At 42.7% G+C, this 23,237-nt stretch overlaps 1 protein-coding gene across 7 annotated transcripts in view; it reads right to left on the minus strand.

The window, feature by feature from the left end:
- Window positions 1-23,237, minus strand: part of LOC100488346 (plasma membrane calcium-transporting ATPase 4) — a 145,188-nt gene that overhangs the window by 28,180 nt on the left and 93,771 nt on the right. For all 7 annotated transcript variants that reach the window (XM_018091532.2, XM_031896858.1, XM_002932973.5 and 4 more), the window contains 6 exons: window positions 16,744-16,985; window positions 14,181-14,415; window positions 13,504-13,683; window positions 1,685-1,772; window positions 1,503-1,609; window positions 1,193-1,384 (listed from right to left, as the gene is read on the minus strand). In XM_018091532.2, the coding sequence (XP_017947021.1) occupies window positions 1,193-1,384; window positions 1,503-1,609; window positions 1,685-1,772; window positions 13,504-13,683; window positions 14,181-14,415; window positions 16,744-16,985 (1,044 nt within the window). The remainder of the gene's footprint in view (window positions 1-1,192; window positions 1,385-1,502; window positions 1,610-1,684; window positions 1,773-13,503; window positions 13,684-14,180; window positions 14,416-16,743; window positions 16,986-23,237) is intronic.

Here is a 23,237-nt window from a genome sequence, read left to right on the forward strand (position 1 = left end):
CCCTTTAAATAAGTTTCTCTCCCAAAATGACATGTATAGACATAATCCGGTCAAAATATTTCAGCCAGCACAACAAGTAAAGTGCAAGCAGGGCTTAGCCCCTGCGTGTTTATTCAAAATGCATTTTGCATAAACACGCAGGGGCTAAGCCCTGCTTGCACTTTACTTGTTGTGCTGGCTGAAATATTTTGACCGGACTGTGTGGAGAGTGCCGACTCTCTAGGCTGTGCACCAAGTAGTAATTCTCTGGAGGAGGTAAGGGTGTGCTGGTGTAAATATTTTTCCCAATGTATAGACATAAACCTTTTTCTACAAACAGTAAAATCTGATAAAGTAAGGTCCTAGGCATTTACTGTTTTACGTGCTACTGCCTAAATTATATATTTACAATACAAGGACCATGAATTTCTTATAAATTATATCTTTATAAATGGTGCTTAGTGATGCCATCAGTTACAATCAGTGCTTAATGATATAATTTGTCACAACTCACTGAAACCTATGTATTATAATAAATAATGTACCCCCTGTTGTAAAATATCAGATGTCACCTTGGAGTTCCATAAACTGTATAAAAGCACTCAGCCTTGGGCCTCATGCTTTTATATGTTCATGAAACTTCTTGATGACTTATAACAGTGATCCCCAACCAATGGCTCGGGAGCAATTATGTTCCTCACCAACCCCTTGGATGTTGCTCCCAGTGGCCTCAAAGCAGGTGCATATTTTAGAATTTCTGGCTTGGAGGCAAGTTTGTGTTGTCCATATTTTAGGTATGAAGATCCAAATTACAGACCCCTTATGTGGAAAATACCAGGTCCTGAGCATTTTTGATAACAAAAGACACAAAATACAAAGTATAAAAATACAAAGTGTCTTGACAGGATTTCAAATAAGAGTAAGTGGCGCAAGCTAGAAAAATAGGAGTCGTCACTGGTTTTGCTCGACTCTCAGGGAGCAATATTTGTATAACTGTCAGTCTGATCACAGCATGAATAAACTGATAGATTCACAAAATATCAACTATAGTCTCAAAAAATTAAATGGTAGGTGCTATTAAGCCTATATTGTTGGTAAATAACACATTATTTTAAAATGGTTAACATTTGACAGTCTCAATGAGAAGATATTACAAAATATGATGTGCAATATACAGACAAACATGTGAAAGAATATATGAAAAAAAACATGCCTGAGTTATGCAGGCTCCTGTAAATGCCACAATTACTGCCACAACATTTACGGTGAGCTGGAACTGCAGGAACTTCGAAATACTGTCGTATACATTGCGGCCCCACATTACAGCCTTTACAATGCTGGTGAAATTGTCGTCTGTCAAGATAATATCAGAAGCCTCCTTTGCAACATCTGTGCCAGCTATGCCCTGTTAGAAAGAGGACATACTGTTTGCATTTAAGAGCAATCATCTGATAAATATGGTTATAAATGCAGCATGTATTTAGACAACAGGGTTAGACAAGGTTAATATTATTTAAATTCACCATTGCAAATCCCACATCTGCTTTCTTCAGGGCAGGTCCATCGTTTGTTCCATCTCCAGTCACAGCCACCACCTGTCTTCGCTCTGCCACTGTGCTGTCAATGATGCCTGTAAGGCAGATATGATATATGGTGTTTTAAAACAGTATATAACAAAATAAATTGTCAGGTTTGTCCGATTTACCTTTTACCAGAGTATGTTTATCTGTAGGTGATGACCGGGCCAAAACACGAAGTCTCGGCCAAACCTTGTCCAATTTATCCTGTTCTACCTACAAAACACAATGCAAAAAAAAGGACATAACCTGTAATGAGTCCTATGTCCTCTAGTGAGTACTTTTCTAATAGACCGTATATATATATTTATCTATACAATAGTTTTGAAGTTTACTTTTATAGAAGCAGCTATGTCCCATTCCCTTAAAGGGGTGGTTCACCTTCAAGTTAACTTTTAGTATGTTATAGAATGGCCAATTATAAGTAACTTTTCAATTGGCCTTCATTATTTATTTGTTATAGTTTTTGAATTATTTGCTGCCTTTATCCAACTCTTGGCAGTTCTTAAATGGGGGTCACTGACCCCAGCAGCAAGTAAATAAAAAGCTCTGTGAGGCTACAGTTTTATTGTTATTGTTACTTTGAAACTTTCTTTTCTAGTCAGGCCCCCTCCTGTTCATATACCAGCCTCTCATTCAAACCACTCCCTGGTTTCTAAGTTAACTTGGACCCTAGCAACCAAACAGCTGCAAAAACTTCAAACTGGAGATCTCCTGAACTAATGAAATAACTAAAAAAAACTACAATTAAAAATGAAGACTAATTGCAAAATGCCTTAGAATATCATTCTCTACATCATGCTAAAAGTTAAAATCAAAGGTGACCAACCCCTTTAAAAGGCACCAAGCACCATCTTGGGGCACATGCACGGGCATAACATACACATACTCCAATACTGAGCAAGCTGGGACACGAATCCAAATGTCCCAATATGCCCACCAGGGAGAAGCACATTACTTGCAAGGGTTTTTTGGTTTTTTTTGCAAAAAAATAAACAAAACAAAAAAAACTATTGTTATCCCTGGAGTGTGGGCTCTGTAAACAACCTCAGGTGGGGGAATTATTTAGGTGAGAGGTGCCCAAATAATAAACACAAACAAGATTTCCAAAATTCACTAGATCAGTACTGTCTAACTTCTGTGGTACTGGGCGCCAGAATTTGTCAGGTCTACGTGTTGGGAGGGCCAATAATGGGATCCAGTTTTGACCACTCCTTGCTTTAAAACTACGCTCGCTTTAAACCATACCCATATTATTTATATAAAATCCAACATGTACCCCCTTTGAAGGGGGGGTGATAGGATGCTGGTGTTCAAAAAAGTTGAGGTCAAATAGACTCACAAGTTAGCCCCTGTGGGTTTCAATAGAGATTTTGATTTACACTGGTTTTTGTATTTTTTTTTCTTTTTTCTCCTTTTTAATATAATATTTTTTGTGTGTATTGCATAGCAATGGTAAAGAAAAGTAATGGTCCCAGATATTTATATCTCTGTATCTTGCTTACATTGTATTACAAATTATATGTATGAGAGATGTCCATGATGTACTTTCTGTGGGTGAAAAAACGAGTAATAATGGGTTAATATGTTGCTGTTATGATCATGTCGACTCCTGTGTAGACGTGACTCTATGAGGCCCATCTACTAAGGTTTTCTGAGAAAAGTTTGATTCTTGTTATGTTTATTTTTTCCCAAGTTTTATGTATATGTTTTTTGGCAGTATAATATTTTTTTATTTTTTTCCTCAAAAAATTCAATATTTTTTAAAACCACGCACATTCGAGATTTATAAAACTTTGTGACATTTTTGACAACAACAGTTTTAAATAAGTGGTTTAGTTTTACTTAAAGGGGGGTCTTTCTAAAAGGGCTCACCATTAGTTAATAATAGCCTGGCTGTACAAACCCAAGACTCTTCGCACAAGACTTTGCCAAAATTATTAAAACCGGTAGCTCACCCAGTAATTTAGTTTGTCCGGGTGTAAAAACTCCAGACCCTCCAACTGCTAGTCAATATTGCAAGTAATTTCTGCAAAATCAAAGGAATACTACAAGAAATATAGTGGCCTAGGGGCAATACCCTGAACCCGTAGCTTGGGCTGTAGCATAGAAATAAATTGCAGAAAACTGGCACGCACTCCTTTGTCCACTATAAAAAAAATGTCTTTTATTGTAGAGGTTTAAAACAAAAATCGTATTCAAAAATACATAATCATAGGCACAATCTCAAGCAAATATAAATGGCTATTTAAAATACTTTAAGGGGAAATTACATCAAAATTCTAATTCGTATATACCGTATATACTCGAGTATAAGCCGATCCGAATATAAGCCGAGGTACCTAATTTTACCTAAGAAAACTGGAAAAATGTATTGACTCGAGTATAAGCCTAGGCATTGATTTCTTTTAACACACCTGCACACTAGCCTGTGTCCGAGTAGTAAGGGCAGCACCGGATTACCTGTCCAGCCGGCCATCTAAGTGTTATCATTTTAATTTTGCAAAAGCTGATGATTTTATATTACCTGTGCTATGCCTCAAAAATAGAATCTTCCAAATCCTACAAATACCTACAAGTCCAACACTACCTGACCTCCTGGGTACAATTCCCCTTGCCTCCTCCCACCACTTGGGAAACAATTTGTGCAGGACGGATGGTGTCACGCCTTGTGAATTTGGTAAAATTTCCTTGAATTTGTTTAAATTGTATAAGACATCTGGGGTGTATATATTTTCATGATGGAGCTATATAATTGGTGTGTGTTAGCTTCTCTTCTGATTATGGAGTATGGTTTAATACCTTCCGGGCAGCTGTCACAGTACAAAATATTTACAGCACTTTAATTGTTCTATGGTGCTCAGCAGAGTGGTTTTTAAACCTGTGGGAAGTATGCCCAATATATGCCATGCTGAGTTTAAATGTTAACATGTATATGATACATGAAATATTTGATATAAATGACATTTTAACATTTATTTCCCATTGTTATCTATAAATCAGTTGTATACAGTTGGTCCATACCTATAAGTTGTACATAGGCACACATTTCACCTTACAACAGTACTTGGATTATGCCAGCACCCACACTGATATACTTTCTATGAAACAAGGAAACACTAATCGGACACTATTACAGCAATAACTATCAAGCGTGGAAAGTGTACATAAAAAACTATATGAACAGTAACAATCAATACAAAGCAAAAGCTACAATACTAAGTGTAATAAACACAGAATACTACATAATCAAGCCTAACTGCAATAGAAAATGATGCTGAACACAGCATATGAAATTAGTTATACATTGCTGTATAGCAAAATATTATATCCTAAAATGGCAAAACTATGTGTGATTTACCTCAGTTGTTGAACAGTTTAAGGCATTTGTATCTGAGTTCCATTTTTTTTAGGTGTAATACATTCTTGCTAGCGCAAACAGTCCCCGCTCCTGGACATATGTGCGTGCGTTCCCATGTGGCCACTCACTCTCGCTCGCACCCCCCCCCCTACCCCCGTGACGTCAGGGGGCACGTCGCGCGACGCGAGGTCGTGCTTCTTGCACGAACGTATGTCCTGGAATTGGGACTGCACGAGCAAGAATGTATTCGTGTGTGGAGTGCTGGCGCAGGAGCCCATGCACGTGTATCCAGGGGGGTTCGAGTGCACGTTAAAGCCCGAAGGTATGCCCAGGAGAGGGGGTTCAAATCATCATTACCGCATATACTCCAGCCTACACAGAATGTCCAGGGGTGGGGGTTCAATAAATCATTAACGTATAAAATAGGTATGTTCAGGGGAGGGGGTTCAATATATATACTCGAGTATAAGCCGAGGTGGCCTTTTTGAGCTCATTTTGGGAGCTGAAAAACTCGGCTTATACTCGAGTATATACGGTATGCAAATTATTAACCTCTTATAACGTTTTTTGTTGGGATTGAAATCATTTACAAAAAGATACACTAGTATAAAATTGTAACAGAATGAAGATATACATTTGAAGTACAAGAACGTAGTAAAATAAGTTACAAATTCGTTCCGAAGCCATCCACTGACCATTTCGGAGGAATAAAGTAGTAGGAGTAATGCTAAGCGCTCCACCTTGTGGTCAAACACAGCACATTACATCAATTTTCAAATTTTAACCTTTCGGCTGTCGAGTATCTAAATTAAAGATCCAGAAAGTTTCCCTATGGATGAGCCTATACATTAAATCATCTTCCCTAACTGAGGGAAACAATTTCTCAATACTTTGTATCCAAAGACATGCTAAATCTCCACCATTACATTCATAAAATGTCTAGACACCACTGTTGTATTTTTGGAAGTAATATGATTTATATGCTCCCACATATTGTACTTTTGGAACATGTTAGCAAATAAACAACAAATCGCAAATTGCAATTTACATATTGCCTCACCCTAAAAGTTTTGCCTGAACTACTACTGATAACACTATTAGATGTTTTTATACCAGAACAAGTCATGCACCATACAGCCCCACAACGATAACTGCCCACTGTTTTTAACCAAGTTCCTTTTTTAGCTCTTGAAGGAATCACACTTGGTGACAAAATGTTGCCCAAAGTTTTAGCCCTACGGGCAACATACTTACTTCAATGTTGTAATACCCTTTGTAAATCATTATCACCATATAAAACAGGAAAATAATGATTTACTATACATATGACCATATTGCCTGCTATATGTACAAGTTATGTATAAGTTACAAAACTGTTGAAGAAAAAAGCATGTAGAAGCTCATTTAAAGTTTGCTGCTCAACATTTCGACAAGCCAATGAAATTCTAGGAGAATATAGCCTGGTCAGATAAGACCAACCTTTAACTCTTTGGATGTCATTGCACACACCAAGTTTGGTGGAGAAATGGCACTCGGCATCACCCCATAAACATTATACCAATAGTGAAGTTTGAAGGTGGGAACATCTTGGTGTGGGGGTGTTTTTCAGCATATGGTACTGGCAAGACTTCATATAATTAAAAGACGGATGACTGGAGAAATGTACCAGGACATTCTTGTTAAGAATCTGCTGCCATTTACCAGGATGCTGAATGTGAAAAGTGATCACAGTGACCCACTAAAATACACATCGATAAATATAAAAGAACATTACCATATTAAGAGAATCAGTCCATAAGAAGCAAAATATCACAAATAATCAGCATAAACCAAGGCACAAATAATCAATATAAAACATATAGAGAGATCATCACATGAAATAAATTGCAATTCATCAAGGATAATTCATAAAAAACATTGTGTCTAATCTCCGGATCCACTGGACTTCCACTGGAATATGGTCCTATCGCTCTTAGCATAGGCAATGAATGTTTATATTGTATAAAATGTCTTGCTAATGGGGTATCTGATTTCCCAGTAGCCAGTGCTGTACAATCACAGATCTATGATTATTCATCCGTGTACAAAAGGAAGTAATACATTTTCCAATATAAGCCACATGGGCACATGATGCAATAAATCACATAATCAGATTTGCATGACAGTCTATGTCGGAAAGAGAACTTTTTCCCAGTGTGGATGGGCAAACATACTTCCCGTAATTAGACATCCAGAAGTTTTACACCCACCACACCAGAAACAACCCAGTTTACCCTCCTTACCCTCCGCCAGGTTCCAGGGTTTTCATGTCTCAAATCAGTCACCATCAGCATATCTCTGAGTGAACGACCCCAGCGGTAAGCACATACTGGGGGTGGCATATGATTAAAAGATAGTACAGAGTCTAATTGCAAAATTGGGCAATGTTTCTTAATAGCCATATTGATATCATGACTCATTGGTGTAAAGTCTGAAACAAATACCATCTGCTCAGATTGGGTCCATTCTAGTGTGTCCTTGGATAACCTAGCTTTCAAATTCTTTACGCCCTCTCCATCTCAGTGTTAAGATATTCCAGGGAATAACCCCTATCCAGAAATCGGTCACACATCTCATTAGCTTGCTTTACTGCAGTTGCAAAATCTTTATTAATCCTAAACACTCTCAAAAACTGTGTGTACGGAATGGACTTAATCACTAAGGGAGGGTGGAAACTATGAGCATGAAAAACTGTACGGTCTGTATCTTTCCGGTACAGTGTGGTTCCTATCCCAGTGGATGTAGGAAAATCCTGACATCTAAAAATTAATTAATGTCCTTATGATAATTAAGAGTAAATGTCACAGGTGTAGGTAAAGTATTTAGGCTGGCAACAAACAATTGGACTCCAATGTGGTACCCATGCCAAATGATCAAAATATCATTGATGTATCTGTAATATAGAAACAAACTACCTGCATATTTAGGGTAAATATATTCATCTTTAAAAGAATTCATATATAGATTTGCGTATGAGGGGGCCACATTAGAGTCCATTGCCGTGCCAGTCTTCTGTAGGTAAAAAGTTTGTTCAAACCTGAAGTAATTACACGTTAACACCAACTGCAACAGGGAACACAAAAACTTGACAGGTGGAGATCCTGTATGTCCCTCAATTAATACCCTCCTACAAGCAGCAACCCCCTCACTCAAAGGGATAATAGTGTATAAATTACATACATCAAGTGAGACAAACAAGGTCTCAGCCAACAATGGACCTAGCTGTTGCAAAATATTCAACAGTGAGGAGGTATCTGCTATGTAAGACCACATCCGTGTACACTGTGGTTGTAAAAAATTATCCCAAAAGGTAGCCACATTTGCTGATATAATAGGGCGGTCATAGACATTGACATCAGACAGTTGCTGTAATACCTCCTGTCTATTGCACATCAAATCCAATAGCACTATCAGTAGGGCGTACAATCAACTGTTTATCACTGCACAAAGAGTTAATAACATACCTATCAGACTTTGTTAAATTCGATTAAAATATATTTTCTTTTTTTCAGCATTTCATTACTTTCCATTGTACAATCTTAGCATATGTTTTGATAGAAGTAGTGGTATTGGGAGGGTGATCTTAAAGTGATCTTTCAACTTCAGCTTAGGTTGAAATCTATAAAGTTCAACCTCTAAACTAAAGGCATCAGTCTTGTTAACAGGTACAAAAGATAACCCACATTAAAGAAGTGATACTATACTCAAGGTAAGCACATGTTGACTCAGGATCACTGTATCGGTTTTTTGGTGGTCTACCCCCTTCCCTTTACCACCACCCCACCTGGTATGTTTTCTTTTCCTTGGTTTACTCCTAAAAAAGACTCGTATTGTGCACGCCATGTGCACTTATCTCCTGTGTAGCACATGCTGTAATAGAGTGACTGGTATCAGAATCAGATGTAGGGGAACCACCTGAACCATCTACAGTAGAGAAGTTCCTCTCCCCCTTGTTTCTACGCCTGGTCCTCCTTATTCCCTCAGCCCATCCAATGAGCCAACCATACACTCTACAGTCCTTTAATCTTGTTCAACCTTAAGGATTTTATTTTGTTTTAATGCCACTAATTCCTGTCGATATTGTTGTACACTCACCTCCAACTTGTGTAATCAATTGACTGACTGATCTGTCTTTAGAATAGTTAGGGCTTTGCCCTCCACTTCCATAATTTCAGAACGCACTTTTGCCAACAACTTGCTGGATTCATCAATAACAACTAACATCAAATCTAGAGAACATTTATTTAGGATACCACACCATGGGCTAAAGAAGTCAGCACTAGACCTATAGTGGGTACATTCTGTATCCTAAACCCCCTCGGAATCTTGCGCTGTCTATAGTAATCTGATACATATAGACCATGTAAATAAAAGTCCACCTCCCTCTTTCTGAGAGTGTTTAAATGATTGAATACGTCTTTTGGCAACTTACCATCAAGTTGCGCAGCAGCCAAGTCAGTAAAGAGGATACGCATTGCATCTTCCTGTGTGAATGTGAACTCTCGCACTTCAAAATTCAGCGTACTCAGTCAGTCCTCCATTCGCTTCTTTATGACTGATTTCCCTGGACAGGAGACTCCTCAACTTCCGATCCACCAGCAAAGTCAATATATATATATATATATATATATATATATATATATATATATATATATATATATATATTGGAACAAGGACAGCACTCCTAGGATTTAAAGGATTGTGAGCAAAATGTAAATGCAAAAATAGAATGGTTTATTACTCAACGTTTCGGTCTCACACAGAAATCTTCATCTTGAGTGAAAAACAAACACTCCAGATGAAGGTTTCTGTGCGAGACCGAAATGTTGAGTAATAAACCTTTCTATTTTTGCATTTAAATAGTGCTGTCCGTGTTCCAGTGCATTTTTTTTGTACTAGCACCCAGGTTTTGTTGCTGCAAATGGTGTGCACCCTATGGACTATTTTATATACACTGCTCAAAAAAATAAAGGGAACACTTAAACAACACAATGTAAATCCAAGTCAATCACACTTCTGTGAAATCAAACTGTCCACTTAGGTAGCAACACTGTTTGACAATCAATTTTACATGCTGTTGTGCAAGTGGAATAGACAACAGGTGGAAATTATAGGCAATTAGCAAGACATCCCCAATAAAGGAGTGGTTCTGCAGGTGGTGACCACAGACCACTTCTCAGTTCCTATGCTTTCTGGCTGATGTTTTGGTCATTTTTGAATGGTGGCGGTGCTTTCACTCCAGTGGTAGCATTAGATGGAGTCTACAACCCACACAAATGGCTCAGGTAGTGCAGCTCATCCAGGATGGCACACCAATGCGAGCTATGGCAAGAAGGTTTGCTGTGTCTGTCAGCGTAGCGTCCAGAGCATGGAGGTGCTACCAGGAGACAGGCCAGTACATCAGGAGACATGGAGGAGCCTGTAGGAGGGCAACAACCCAGCAGCAGGACCGCTACCTCCGCCTTTGTGCAAGGAGGAATAGGAGGAGCACTGCCAGAGTCCTGCAAAATGACCTTCAGCGATCTTCACACCAAGATTGGCAAAATCGCCACTGGCGCCCTGTGCACTTCACATATGAAAGCAGGTTCACACTGAGCACATGTGACAGACGTGACAGACTGACTGGTTTGACTGACTGGTTTGGCAGTGGGTCAGTAATGGTGTGGGGTGGCATTTCTTTGGGGGGCCGCACAGCCCTCCATGTGCTCGCCAGATGTAGCCTGACTGCCATTAGGTACCAAGATGAGATCTGCAGAACTTTTGTGGTCACAGCCTTATTGCACCCCACCCCCAATGGTGGTGAGCACAGCTATATCTACATATACATACAGACCTATCTATACACTTACATCTATAAACTATATATACAAATACCTCAATACCTCAACAACCAAGGGGGCTGGCCTTTCTAACAGCAGACATGATTGTACTCGTGTCTGCTGTTAAGAGCTTCCTCCTGCAGCCCCCTATTTTATAATTTTGTCTTTTGTTTTTCTGTTTTTCCCCTAAAAACTATTTCACAGTGTGACCATCGGAATTAATTTGGTTATTTCATGGATTTGCCTAATTGTATTTCATTTTTTTGTTGCAGTTTTACACTTTGTTGCATTTCTTTTAGCGTAGCTTTGCCATTCCATAGTTTTGTATAGAAAGAGGTCTTCACCTGTTTCGGATTTGTCAGAATCTGGGGGTCTCTGTACGGTTAGGGGGTATTACAGCACATAATATGCAGTCGGGGGCTCTGTTTGCAGAAGCTGAGTTGGCAGGTGAAAAAAATTATATGTACAACTTTTATTTGTGGTCCATACATAGCCACAGACTTTGGTATACTGTATCTATGCATATTGGCCATCTAACTGTTCAGCAAACCTCTTGTTTTCATTTTTGGAGTTGTCTGAATGTGTTCTTTCCAAAAATATATGATTTTCAGGGGTCACCATAAATTTTTGCCTCTTTTACCATACAGAAAACTGCCAGTGTTTATGAATTAGGTAAATGTAAGCCATGAAATTAGTGTGCACAAGATATATTTTGGGGTCATGTACTTTGATAAACCCATGTATATTGGACATTAAACTGTTTGGTAGAGCGCTGTCGTTCATATTTAGTGTTTTATATGGTTACCTAATGACCTGTGGGAGTAAAGATGGTGCAAAGTGGAAGTTTTTAGGTGATTTTAGGATGTTTCTTAAAAATCGCCAATTTTAGAGAAGCTTTGCAGCTTGGTACTTTGAAAGACTTGGGTACCCATTTTAGATTCGAGGTAATGAGTACTTTCCAAAAATATATGGTTTTCTGGGGTGAGTATAACTGAAACTCTTCAGTAGACCCCTGGGGTACATAATTAGGATGTTTTATCTTCGTACCTAATAGTATGTGGGAGGTAGGATGCTGCAAGCTTTGAGGTGATTTTCAGAAATAAAAATCTGCAATTTTAGGAAACCTTTGCAGCTTGGTACTTTTGAGTAAAAAGACACGGGTACCCATTTTAGATTCAGGGAAATGTGTACTTTCCAAAAATATATAGTTTTCTGGTGTGAGTGTGCTTTTTTTTTTTATAGCTTTTCCCCTCAGGAAAATGCAGTAAATGTGTTGGTTTTATAATAGCTGAAATGACAGAAATGATAGATCGTATGGGGTATCTTCACCTTGGGGGCCCCTACATGCCACATACTTAGGTAAACCTATGCACATTGGGCATAAAACTGTTCAGTGGACCCCTGGGGTACATAATTAGAATGTTTTATCTTGGTACATGATAATATGTGGGAAAAAAAGGCCGCAAAGTGAAAGCTTTTAGACATTTAGAAGCCTATATCTTGTTACAGAAGTGAAATTATACAATAATTCTAGCATATTTTGAAAGCTTAAATTGTGCCGAAAAACACAATATATTATTTTCCCAGAACAACTAAAAGTACCCTCTAGGAGTGAAGTAAAAGTGAAGTGAAAGAGTGCAGAATGTTCAAAAACGTCTTTAAAAGTACAAGGTCCACTTTGACCAAATTGCCTGGCAGTTAAAGGGTTAAAGGCATTAACATAATCTACAAAAACAACAACAACAACAATTGGCAGGGCATTCCACAACCTTACTGCCCTTACCAAAAAGAACCATCTTTGCTATTTTAAATGAAAGAGAAAGGAAAAAAGATCGCCCACCATCCCTCTATATTGTGTTATTGATTAGTGGCCATTTAATGTGCAACTACAAATAAAATAGAGTTTTTTTCCACCTGTGTGTGGATTGACAAGCATATCTCAATAAGCATAGGATTGCAAATTGCCTAAACGATCATGTATGCTATATGTGAGTGAAAGTGCCATCACTTTATTATGAGCCTGGTGCTATGGGAAAGAAAAAACTTCCTTTGTGATAGGCACAACCGTTGTCTACTGTGTGTTTACATTGTGGACAAAGTGATGGCACAAGATCCAGATTCTTAATTACATTACCCCCATATCAAGCTGGTTTGTTGATGTGACATATCAATATATAATACTATTATATTATTAAGAACTCAAGATTTGTGAATTTGTTAAAGCTCATTTAAAGGGTATGTCAACCCAAAAATAATTTTTGCCTAATAAAATAAGAGAATTTTAAGCAACTTTTCAATATTAAAAATGTGTATTGCAAATGTAATTGCTATTGAAAGCAGCATTTGCCTAACTCCTAGTTGTGTTTTTTTAAACAATGTTGCAAAAGCCAGTCTCCTCAAGCAATACAGGCCTGTCAGACTTCTGGCGTTTGTTACACTGTTTCAAAGTCAGAGCCACCAGGGCAGAGAATAGAAAAAGGACAGACAAACACTGCTTTAAATAGCAATAATATATGCAAAAAATGACCATTAAAAATTTGTAATTAATGAAAATTGCATAGTTGCTTAGAATTATGTTTTCTTTTATCAGACAAAATTTTATTTTAGGGTTGACATGTCCTTTAAGCTACAGAAGAGCCTGTAAATTAGCATCTTATGAATCAATAGTGAACAAAGGTCTGAACCACTGTTCTTGTTCAACCTTTATAATTCTCCACAGACTGTTTACCTCTCCCTTTTCATTTCGGATCAGTGTGTTGAATTCTTTTCCCTCCAAGCACAAGAAGTCTTCTCCTGGCTGCAGGATACCACACTTGGTAGCTATTGCTCGAGCTGTGTTTATATTGTCCCCAGTAACCATGCGCACTGTGATACCTGCACGCTGGCACTTTTGAATTGCTTCAGGCACCTGGCAGATGATGTAAATAAGAAAAAACAGAGCAGGAAATGAAGAGAGAATGCAAAAACAGTTTGTAAATAATGATTAATAATTAAAAATTTTAAAAAATAATGAATTAAATATTCTGTATGGTTTCTTCATTAACACCTCTCAACAACCTGTTTCTTCATGCTGGAGTCGTAGTCAGACAGTTAGATCAAACGCATCACTAATGTGTGCTTTCTTTCCCTAGACAACATATTACAGCCATCTTTCACAAAGCCTGTATGTAGAGACAGATTGCTGAGAGGGGAGATAGTGAAGAGTAATTTGATTATTTCATAAATAGTATGAAAATATCTAAATATAATTAATTAAAAAACTTTATTTCCATTAGATGAAGCTTATATTAAATTTTCATATTTATGTTAGTACCCCTTTAAAAAAAATCATGGCATAACCAACAACTTAAATGTTAATAACAAAAAGCACTATTTAAAATTAATATAGAAAAAGGTGCATCATACCTCTGGTCGAACAGGATCTTCTATTCCTACTACAGCAATGCAAATAAGGTCAGAGAGGATGTCGCCCTCATTATCCCAATTAGGCTCACTATCTGAAGGGAAGTCACGATATGCTAGGCAGATTGTGCGCAAGCCATCGCATGCCATAGGTTCAATTACTTTCTTTACCATCTCATCCCGGTCCTTTGCTTTAAAGGGGCACACATCTCCTCCTTGGTCCAGGATTCGGGTGCATCTGTGGTACAAACAGGATGGATTGTTTGGAATGCATCTGTTGATTTTAGAGTTAGCACTTCTTCACTGACATGGTGAGAACAATCCACTATACTGATACACATATAGTAAAGCCATATGTATATAGATATCCGCTTCTTGTATAAGATTACAGGTATATAAGCTATACAAAATGTATGTAAAAAGTTTTTAGCATTTGCTATTTAGCAGCTTTCTATGTATACAGAGCTTAGCCTAGCTGCAGGAGTTCTCTTAAAGGAGAAGGAAAGTCAAAGTCACTTGGGGGTGCCAAAATGTTAGGCACCCCCAAGTGACTTCAATAGCCTACCTTTTACCCCAGGCTGGTTCCCCTGTTCAAAGAGAACAGCACCAGCCCGGGGTAGCTGCAGCGCTTCCTCCTTCCTGTATTGCTGCGCGAGCATGCGCAGTAGAGTGAAAAGCTTTTCAAAAGTCTTTAATTTGCTGGTCCCTTAGTCAAAAAACAGCACAACACGCCAAAAGCATAAATAAAAAAACAAGCAGAAACAGAAAACAAACTAAGTAAAAATGGGAATTATGGAATACACGCTCGGGTACTGAGAGAGCTAGGGTCAGTTTTAAAGTTGCCTCTGTTTCTGATATTCTCAGACTCGCTTTCATCTGGTATGATACCTATGGATTGGAAGAAAGCTAATGTCATTCCTATATTTAAAAAGGAAGTAAGATCTCAGCCTGGCAATTATAGGCCAGTAAGTTTGACATTCATGGTGGGCAAGTTATTTGAAGGCTTGTTAAGGGATCACATAAAAAATTATGTACTGAAGAATGGCATTATGATCAGTAATCAGCATGGCTTTATAGGGACAGGTCATGTCAGACCAATTTAATTGCTTTTTTATGAAGAGGTTAGTAAGAAGCTGGACAGTGGGGGTGCAGTAGATGTGATCTATTTTGCCAAAGCATTTGATACCATTCCCCATAAATGACTGCTTTCTAAATTAAGGTCTATTGGTCTTAGTGAAATCGTTTGCACATGGATAGAAAACTGGCTACAGGATCGGGTACAGAGGGTGGTTGTTAATGGTGCATTCTCTACTTGGAGTAAGGTTCTAAGTGGGGTCCCTCAGGGTTCTGTACTGGGTCCACTTTTGTTTAACTTGTTCATAAGAGACTTAGGGGAGGGTATTATAAGTAATCTATCAGTGTTTGCAGATGACACACAACTTTGCAGACCAGTCAATTCTATCCAGGATGTGGCATCCTTGCAGCAAGATCTTGGCAAACTGGCAATCTGGGTGGCTAAGTGGCAGATGAGATTTAATGTGGATAAATGTAAGGTCATGCACCTGGAATGTAGAAGTATGCAAGCCATATCCATCCATAATGGAGAAGGAACCTGTAGATAATAAACTTGGCTGACATGATAACTATGCATAAATATATAAGGGGATCATATAATAACCTCTCTAATGCTTTATTTACCAGTAGGTCCTTCCAACTGACATGAGGGCACCAACTTCACTTAGAAAAAGGGAGGTTCTGTTTAAGAATTTTATTACTGTGAGAGCTGTGAAGTTGTGGAATTCCCTCCCTGAACCAGTCGTACTGGCTGATACATTATATAGCTCTAAGAAGGGGCTGGATGGCGTTATGGGTGATAACTCTAAAATACAAGTTGATCCAGGGACTGGTCTGACTGCCATCTTGGAGTCAGGAAGGAATTTTTTCCCCTCTGCGGCTGAGGCTTTACAGGTTATATATAGGCATTATGGTTGAATGTGATGGACGTCTTTTTTCAACCTAACTTACTATGTAAAAAGGTATTATTAATGTTTATTTACCTCCACCTTTCACACTCCTGGTGGTACAAAAAGTCATACAATTAGTGTCCTAGTTGCCATTTGTTTAGGAGATTGTGTTTGTAACTCAGACTTAGCACAAAGAACACCAACACCAGTTCGAATTTCCCTAAACTCACTGAAGTAATGGGGTAGTTAGCTGTATGAAGAGTTCCTAATTTAAACAGTAAGAATTATTCATGATAATCATAACCTAGCAATCACTATGAGATTGAACTCATAAAATATTAAACATAGTAATTAAGGCTAAAAAAAGATTTGTGTCCATCATGTACCAACCTTTTTGTCTAAATGAAAGTTGCCTGCTAGTTGATCAAGCAGGTAGTGACATAAAGCCCCCCCCCCCCCGTGATATAATAAAGGAAACCAATGCATTGTATTCAACTGGGTAACCCCCCCTCTTTCTTCTTTCTCTTCTTGTTTTTCTTATCTTTGTAATTCATACCCATATCTTACAGATATTTTTCAAAGATCTTCTGCTCAGCACTTACTTGCGCAAGATGATTTCAGAGGCCCCTTTGCTGTACATGCGGAATTTTCCAGAAGAGTCACACAACACTGTGCTCATAGATTTTCGCACAGAATTGAACGTATAAACTTTGTAGAGGTTCTCTTCAGGAATTTCGTTTCGCACTGTCTGATAATCTTGCTTCAGGTCCAAAACAAATCCCAGTAGCGCACATTCTGTCTTGTTACCCACCTGCCTGGGGAGACCTCCCTCCTTTTCAGGGGGCTTATGTTTTATGTTGAGAAAGGAGCAATTAGAAAACATTAAACATATTCATTTCAAAAAGATATATGTAACAAACAGGAAAACATTGCAAAAACTTTGCAGCTAAATTGTGTCTACACCTATGCTGACATAGTTGAACAAACTTATTTATGAATAAACTGCACAAGTGCAATTCTCAAAAGCTACCAATTAGATCTTTGTTTTTATATATATTGACAGCAGTGCACTCCTGAAATCTACTTGTTTATTGGCAACTGCACTTAATTTAGTACCTATATTTATAAAACAGCCCCTTTGAGTCAACCCAACAATGCTGCCATGTCTGCCCTTTTCCATAACAGCTTCTTTAGGGACAGCACAACCATTTGGTTGCAAGGCCATTACCCATGCTTGCTTCTGTCACCCTAAGAAATAATTACAAATCCTTTCAATCATGTTAGTTGAGGAAAAGGAGATTTTGTGATTACTCACTGTTAAATCCTTTTCTCTTAGGACGTCTGTGGGACACAGGGACCATGGGTATAGTATCTACCAGCAGGAGGCAGGACACTAGAGAGGAAGAAGAGGAAGAAGCCCCTCCTCCCAGATACTATACCCCCCGTCACTTCCTTAGTGAGCCAGTTTTGTCAACCATATAACGGATTAACAATTAACAGAATAACCGAATACTTAACTAAGGTAAGGCAGAACAACTTTTCCAGAAGGACCGCTTCCGGGGGGGAAGCCCTGTGTCCCACAGACGTCCTAAGAGAAAAGGATTTAACGGTGAGTAATCACAAAATCTCCTTTTCTCTTACAGGTGTCTGTGGGACACAGGGACCATGGGGACATACCAAAGCTGTCCCAGTAAGAAGGGTGGGAGAAGCGATGTCAGGCCACTGCGGCTTGCAGTACCTTTCTCCCGAAATGGGCGTCAGATGCCGCAAAAACCTCAAATCTGTAAAATTTGGTAAAGGAACGGATAGAGGACCATGTAGTGGCCCTGCAGACTTGTTCGGCTGAGGCCCTGTTCCTAAAAGCCCAGGAGGTGCCGATTCCCCGAGTGGAGTGGGCTCTGATGTGGAGAGGTGGGGTTCTACCCTTGGCAATGTATGCTCTGCGGATGGCCTCTTTGATCCAACGGGACAAGGTGGCCTTAGAAGCCGAGGAACCCTTCTGTGCGCCGGTTGGCAGGATAAAGAGAGCTGAGGACTGACGGATGTCCTGAGTTCGATGGAGGTAGAATTTTAGCGCCCGGACCGGGTCCAGCGCGTGCAATGCCACTTCCTTGGGGGAAGATGGCTGAGGACAGAAGGACGGAATGGTAATGTCCTGGTTGATGTGGAAGGAGGAACCAACCTTAGGCACGAAGGAAGGCACGGTTCTGAGAACTGCTCGGTCCGAGTGGAAGGCGAGGTAAGGCTGGGTGTGTGACAAAGCCGAGATCTCGGACACCCGGCGTGCCGAGGAGATGGCCAATAGAAAAACAGACTTCCAGGTGAGCCACATCAGGGAGATGCTAGCCAGTGGCTCGAAGGGTGGGCCCTGCAGGGCCGTGAGGACCAGGTTGAGGTCCCAGGGGGGAACGGGGTCACGGAAGGGGGGATGGAGCCTCGAGACCCCCTGGAGGAAGGTGACTATGTCCGGTATAGTAGCCAGGCGGCGCTGGAAAAGGACCGATAGAGCCGATATCTGAGACTTGAGGGATCCCAGGGAGAGGCCCTTGGATAGCCCTGACTGAAGGAAGGACAGGAGTCGGGGGAGGGAGAAGACCTGAAAGGGATGACCCGTAGCGTCACACCACTCCTTGAAGATCTTCCAGACTCGGTGGTAGGTCCTGGATGAGATAGGCTTCCGGGCAGCCATCATGGTGCGAATGACGTCTGGAGAGAACCCTTTGCGCTGGAGTACTAGGGTTTCAACAGCCAGGCCGTCAAACTGAGGAAGGCTGGGTCCGGGTGACGGATTGGACCCTGAGTCAGAAGGTCGGGGTCCAGGGGTAGGCGCCAAGGATCTGCTCTGCTGAGCTGGACCAGATCGGAGAACCAGGCCCTTTTGGGCCAGAAGGGGGCCACTAGGATCACTGGACCGGTCCCGGCCTTGATCTTCCTGATGACTGTGGGCAGGAGGGGAAGAGGAGGGAAGACGTACACGAGGGGAAAGTCCCAGCTGGCCGTGAGAGCGTCTGCTGCTAGGGCTAGGGGGTCCCTGCACCTGGCCATGAATAGGGGGACCTGTCGGTTTTGGCGAGAGGCCATGAGGTCCACGGTTGGGAGCCCCCATCGTGCAACGATGTCCTGGAAGATTTTTGGGCTTAGGGCCCACTCTCCTGGGTCGAGCTGTTGGCGACTGAGGTAGTCGGCCTGCCAGTTGTCGAGTCCGGGAATGTAGACGGCTGTCAATCGGGACTCCTGGGTCTCTGCCCAGGTCAGAATGAGACTGACCTCCTTGAGAGCCTGGCGACTTCTGGTTCCGCCTTGGTGATTCAGATAGGCGACGGTGGTTGCGTTGTCGGATTGCACCTTGATGGCCTGACCCCGGAGGAGGTGCTGCCAGTGTAGAAGTGCTAGGCGGACTGCCCTGATCTCCAGAATGTTGATGGGGAGGAGAGCTTCGGTCTTCGACCAGGTCCCTTGGGCCGAAAGGTGGTCCAGGACTGCTCCCCAGCCCTTGAGGCTGGCGTCCGTGGTCAGGAGGCGCCAATGTGGTTCCTGCAGAGAACGGCCCTTGGTCAGGTGGGATGAGTTGAGCCACCACGCCAGGGAGGCCTGAGTCTTGGGAAGGATCCGGAACCGTTGGGACAGGCTGGTGCGGGTCCACTGGTCCAGAATGTTCCACTGGAGGTCACGCAGGTGGAACTGTGCGAAGGGCACCGCCTCTATGGAGGACACCATGGATCCTAACACCTGCATCGCAAAGCGGATGGATGGAGATGGAGACTGGATTAGACGTCGTGTCAGGTCCTGGATTCTGGAAATCTTTTCCGGAGGGAGGAACACTCTCTGAAGTGCGATGTCGAAAATCATGCCCAGGAAGGGCATCCGGCGAGACGGAGTGAGTCGCGACTTCTCCAGGTTGATTTTCCAGCCCAGAGAGGTTAGGGTTGAGGTGACCAGTTTCAACTGAGACGTCGCTGAGGAGGGCGATGGTGCCTTGAGGAGGAGGTCGTCCAGGTAAGGGGTGATCGAGACCCCCTGTGACCTGAGGGAGGCCGCCGCCGCTGCCATGATCTTGGTGAAGATGCGTGGCGCTGAGGTGAGCCCGAATGGGAGGGCTGTGAACTGAAAGTGGAGGTTCTGGACAGCAAATCTTAAGTATTTCCAGTGGGGAGGGAAAATGGGGACGTGGAGGTAGGCATCCTTTCTGTCCAGGGCCACGAGGTACTCGTTGTGACCCATGGCTGCAATCACCGACCTGAGCGATTCCATCTTGAATCGAGAGAAACGAAGGTGGTTGTTGAGTTTCTTGAGGTCTAGAATAGGCCGAAAAGAGCCGTCTCGCTTTGGAACAAGAAAGAGGTTGGAGTAAAACCCCCGGAACCTCTCTCCCGGAGGGACCGGAGTGATGACTCTCTCGTCCAGGAGATCCTGGACGATGGCGAGGAAGGCGGACTGTCTGAGAGGGTCTTGAGACAGTCGGGACATGAAGAACCTGCTTGGCGGGCTGGAAAGAAACTCGAGGCGATAGCCTGAGGACACCACTCTGTGTACCCATGGGTCGGAGGTGAGACGGAGCCATGCCTTGCGGAAAAAAGCGAAGTCTGCCTCCTACGGGGGAGGGACATCCCAGCTGGGGGTAGTCATGCGGAGGGCTTGTCAGTAGGTTTGGCTTGAGGACGTCTACCCTGCCAGGAGTACCTGGAGCGGGTCTGAAACTTCGGTTTCCCTGAGGCGTTGTGGAACCTCTCCCCTGTGGATGAGGACTCCCTGGAGGAAGAGAACTTTGAGCCCTTGGGGCAAAAGAAACGACCCCTGCGAAAGGAAGGGCGGTTTTTGGGCTGTGGGAGGAAGGTACTCTTTCCTCCTGTAGCCTGGCTGATTATCTTGTCAAGCTCTGGACCGAAAAGGAGTTTACCCTTGAAGGAAAGGGTGGTAAGCGACTTCTTGGAGGACATGTCTGCTGACCAAAGCTTGAGCCACAGTGAGCGACGCGCAGCTACGGCGAGCGCTGATGTGCGGCTGATGGCCTGGACAGAGTCCAGAGAGGCTTCGCAGAGAAATTCGTTAGCGTCGCGAATCCTGGAAGCTAGGAGCGATAGTTCCTGTCTGGAAGAGCCCGAGGAGATGGCCTCAATGAGAGAATCGGACCAGGTTTGTATCGCGCGGGAAACCCAGGCGGATGCCAGAACCGGGCGAAGACTCTCCCCGGCGGAAGAGAACGTAGCTCTGAGGAACCCCTCCATCTTCTTGTCCATTGGGTCCTTGAAGGAAGAGGAATCCGGGACAGGAAGCGCCGTGTTTTTGGACAACCGGGATACCGGAGCATCCACGGAAGGAGGAGTTGACCATCTTTCCAAAGACTCTTGTGGAAATGGGTAAGAGCGTTGGAAACGCCGGGAGGTCTGGAAACGCCTCTCAGGATGGTTCCACTCTGACTGGATGAGGGAATCCAGTTGGTCGTGGGAAGGAAAAACGGCGGAGGTCCTCTTCTGGCGCTTGAAAAGGGAAGAGGAAGAGGAGGAGGACTCAGTGGATTCTGGCGTCTTGAGGTCAAGACATGACATAACTGACGCAATAAGAGCGTCAATGGCCTCGGGCGAGGACCTGGATGTGTTGTCCGGGTCGTCCGGCCCGTCGGAGGATATCTCTCCCTCACTTAGGGAATTATCATCCCAAGTGGCTGAGGCGTGTAGTGACTCTGAGTCACTGTAGTCCTCCAGGTGAAGTAGCGCTTGCCGCTTAGGGGGCCTGGTGGGTTGCGGTTCCTCCCTATCCAGTCTGTCTAATAGCTTATCAAGACAGGCCGCTAACTTGGGGATGCCTGAAGAAAGTTGAGCCGCCCATGGAGGCGGGTCCTGGTTGGATGAAGAGGCCTGCGCTGGGATGGAGTCCTCCCCTGCTATATCTGTGGAGGGGGGAAGAGGCACAGCCGGGGCCTGGGATGGAGTCTCAGCCGGAAGTTTAGAGCATGAGGAACAAAGAGGTTCCTTTCTGCCAGATGGGAGACGTTTGCAGCATCTGGCGCATGCTAAGTATTTTACTTTAGAGGAACTGGAAACCCCCCTGGAAAAGGGGCCCTCTGGAATGCCCTCTGCCATGACAGACACAACAGCAACAATAATACAGTGCAGTTCTTAGTAAACAGGCAGCAGGGATTAAGCAAAAAAGACGGGAAGTCCTTAATGCAATAGGCAGTGAAAGCAGAGAAAAAATGAATGTTCAGCTTTTTTTTTTTTTTTTTTTTAAATCAAACAAGGTAAAAGAGTTTTAAAGTAACTCTATAGAGCTTCCCAGCAGGGAAGATAACCTCACAGTGCCCAGCAGATAATGCAGATAACAGATAACAGCCAACAAAATACAACAGCCCAGAAAGGGTTAAACCCTGTCAGAAAAAACCCCCGCTGCTGCCGTTCCAGCCCTGCCCTGCCTGTTCCTGAATTCTCCCCTGAAGTGCCCCCCCCTCCTGCCAGAATACCGTCCTGTGTCCCGGGAGCTGTTTGCAGGCCGACCGATCAGGATGGAGAGCGGAGGAGAATGGCGCGAAGACAGAGCGCGCGAAGAGAAGGCGCACACAAAATGGCGCCGCGCTCTGACGTCACGTGGAACGCATGAAGGAGGTGGAACGCATGGCGGTGGAACGCATGGCGGTGAAACGCAAGGGAACCGAGGGGCACCTAGGAGAGAAGAGGCAGCTGCTGGCAGGCAAACAGGGCGAGCTGGAGAGGCAGGCTGGGAGCTGACAGACTGACCTGGGCTGGAACGCTGGGACACTGGAGTGGCAGGACCGGACAGCTTCTGCACTAAAAGGTTAGGCAGGGATTTTCTGTATGGCCCGCTCCGTAGGAGTCTTACTGGCCCCGGTGCCTGAGTCCCACGTAGGGGGGAGCCTGTGGAGGGAACTCTGAAGAGGCCCTATAGGACAACCCCTGGTGCCAGAGTCTGGCCGTAGAAATCAGAATGGAGCTGAAGATCCTGTCTCCTGAGGACACTAGAGAAAACTGGCTCACTAAGGAAGTGACGGGGGGTATAGTATCTGGGAGGAGGGGCTTCTTCCTCTTCTTCCTCTCTAGTGTCCTGCCTCCTGCTGGTAGATACTATACCCATGGTCCCTGTG

Source organism: Xenopus tropicalis, chromosome 2 (genome assembly GCF_000004195.4).
Source record: "Xenopus tropicalis strain Nigerian chromosome 2, UCB_Xtro_10.0, whole genome shotgun sequence".
Classification (NCBI taxonomy): Eukaryota; Metazoa; Chordata; class Amphibia; order Anura; family Pipidae; genus Xenopus; species Xenopus tropicalis.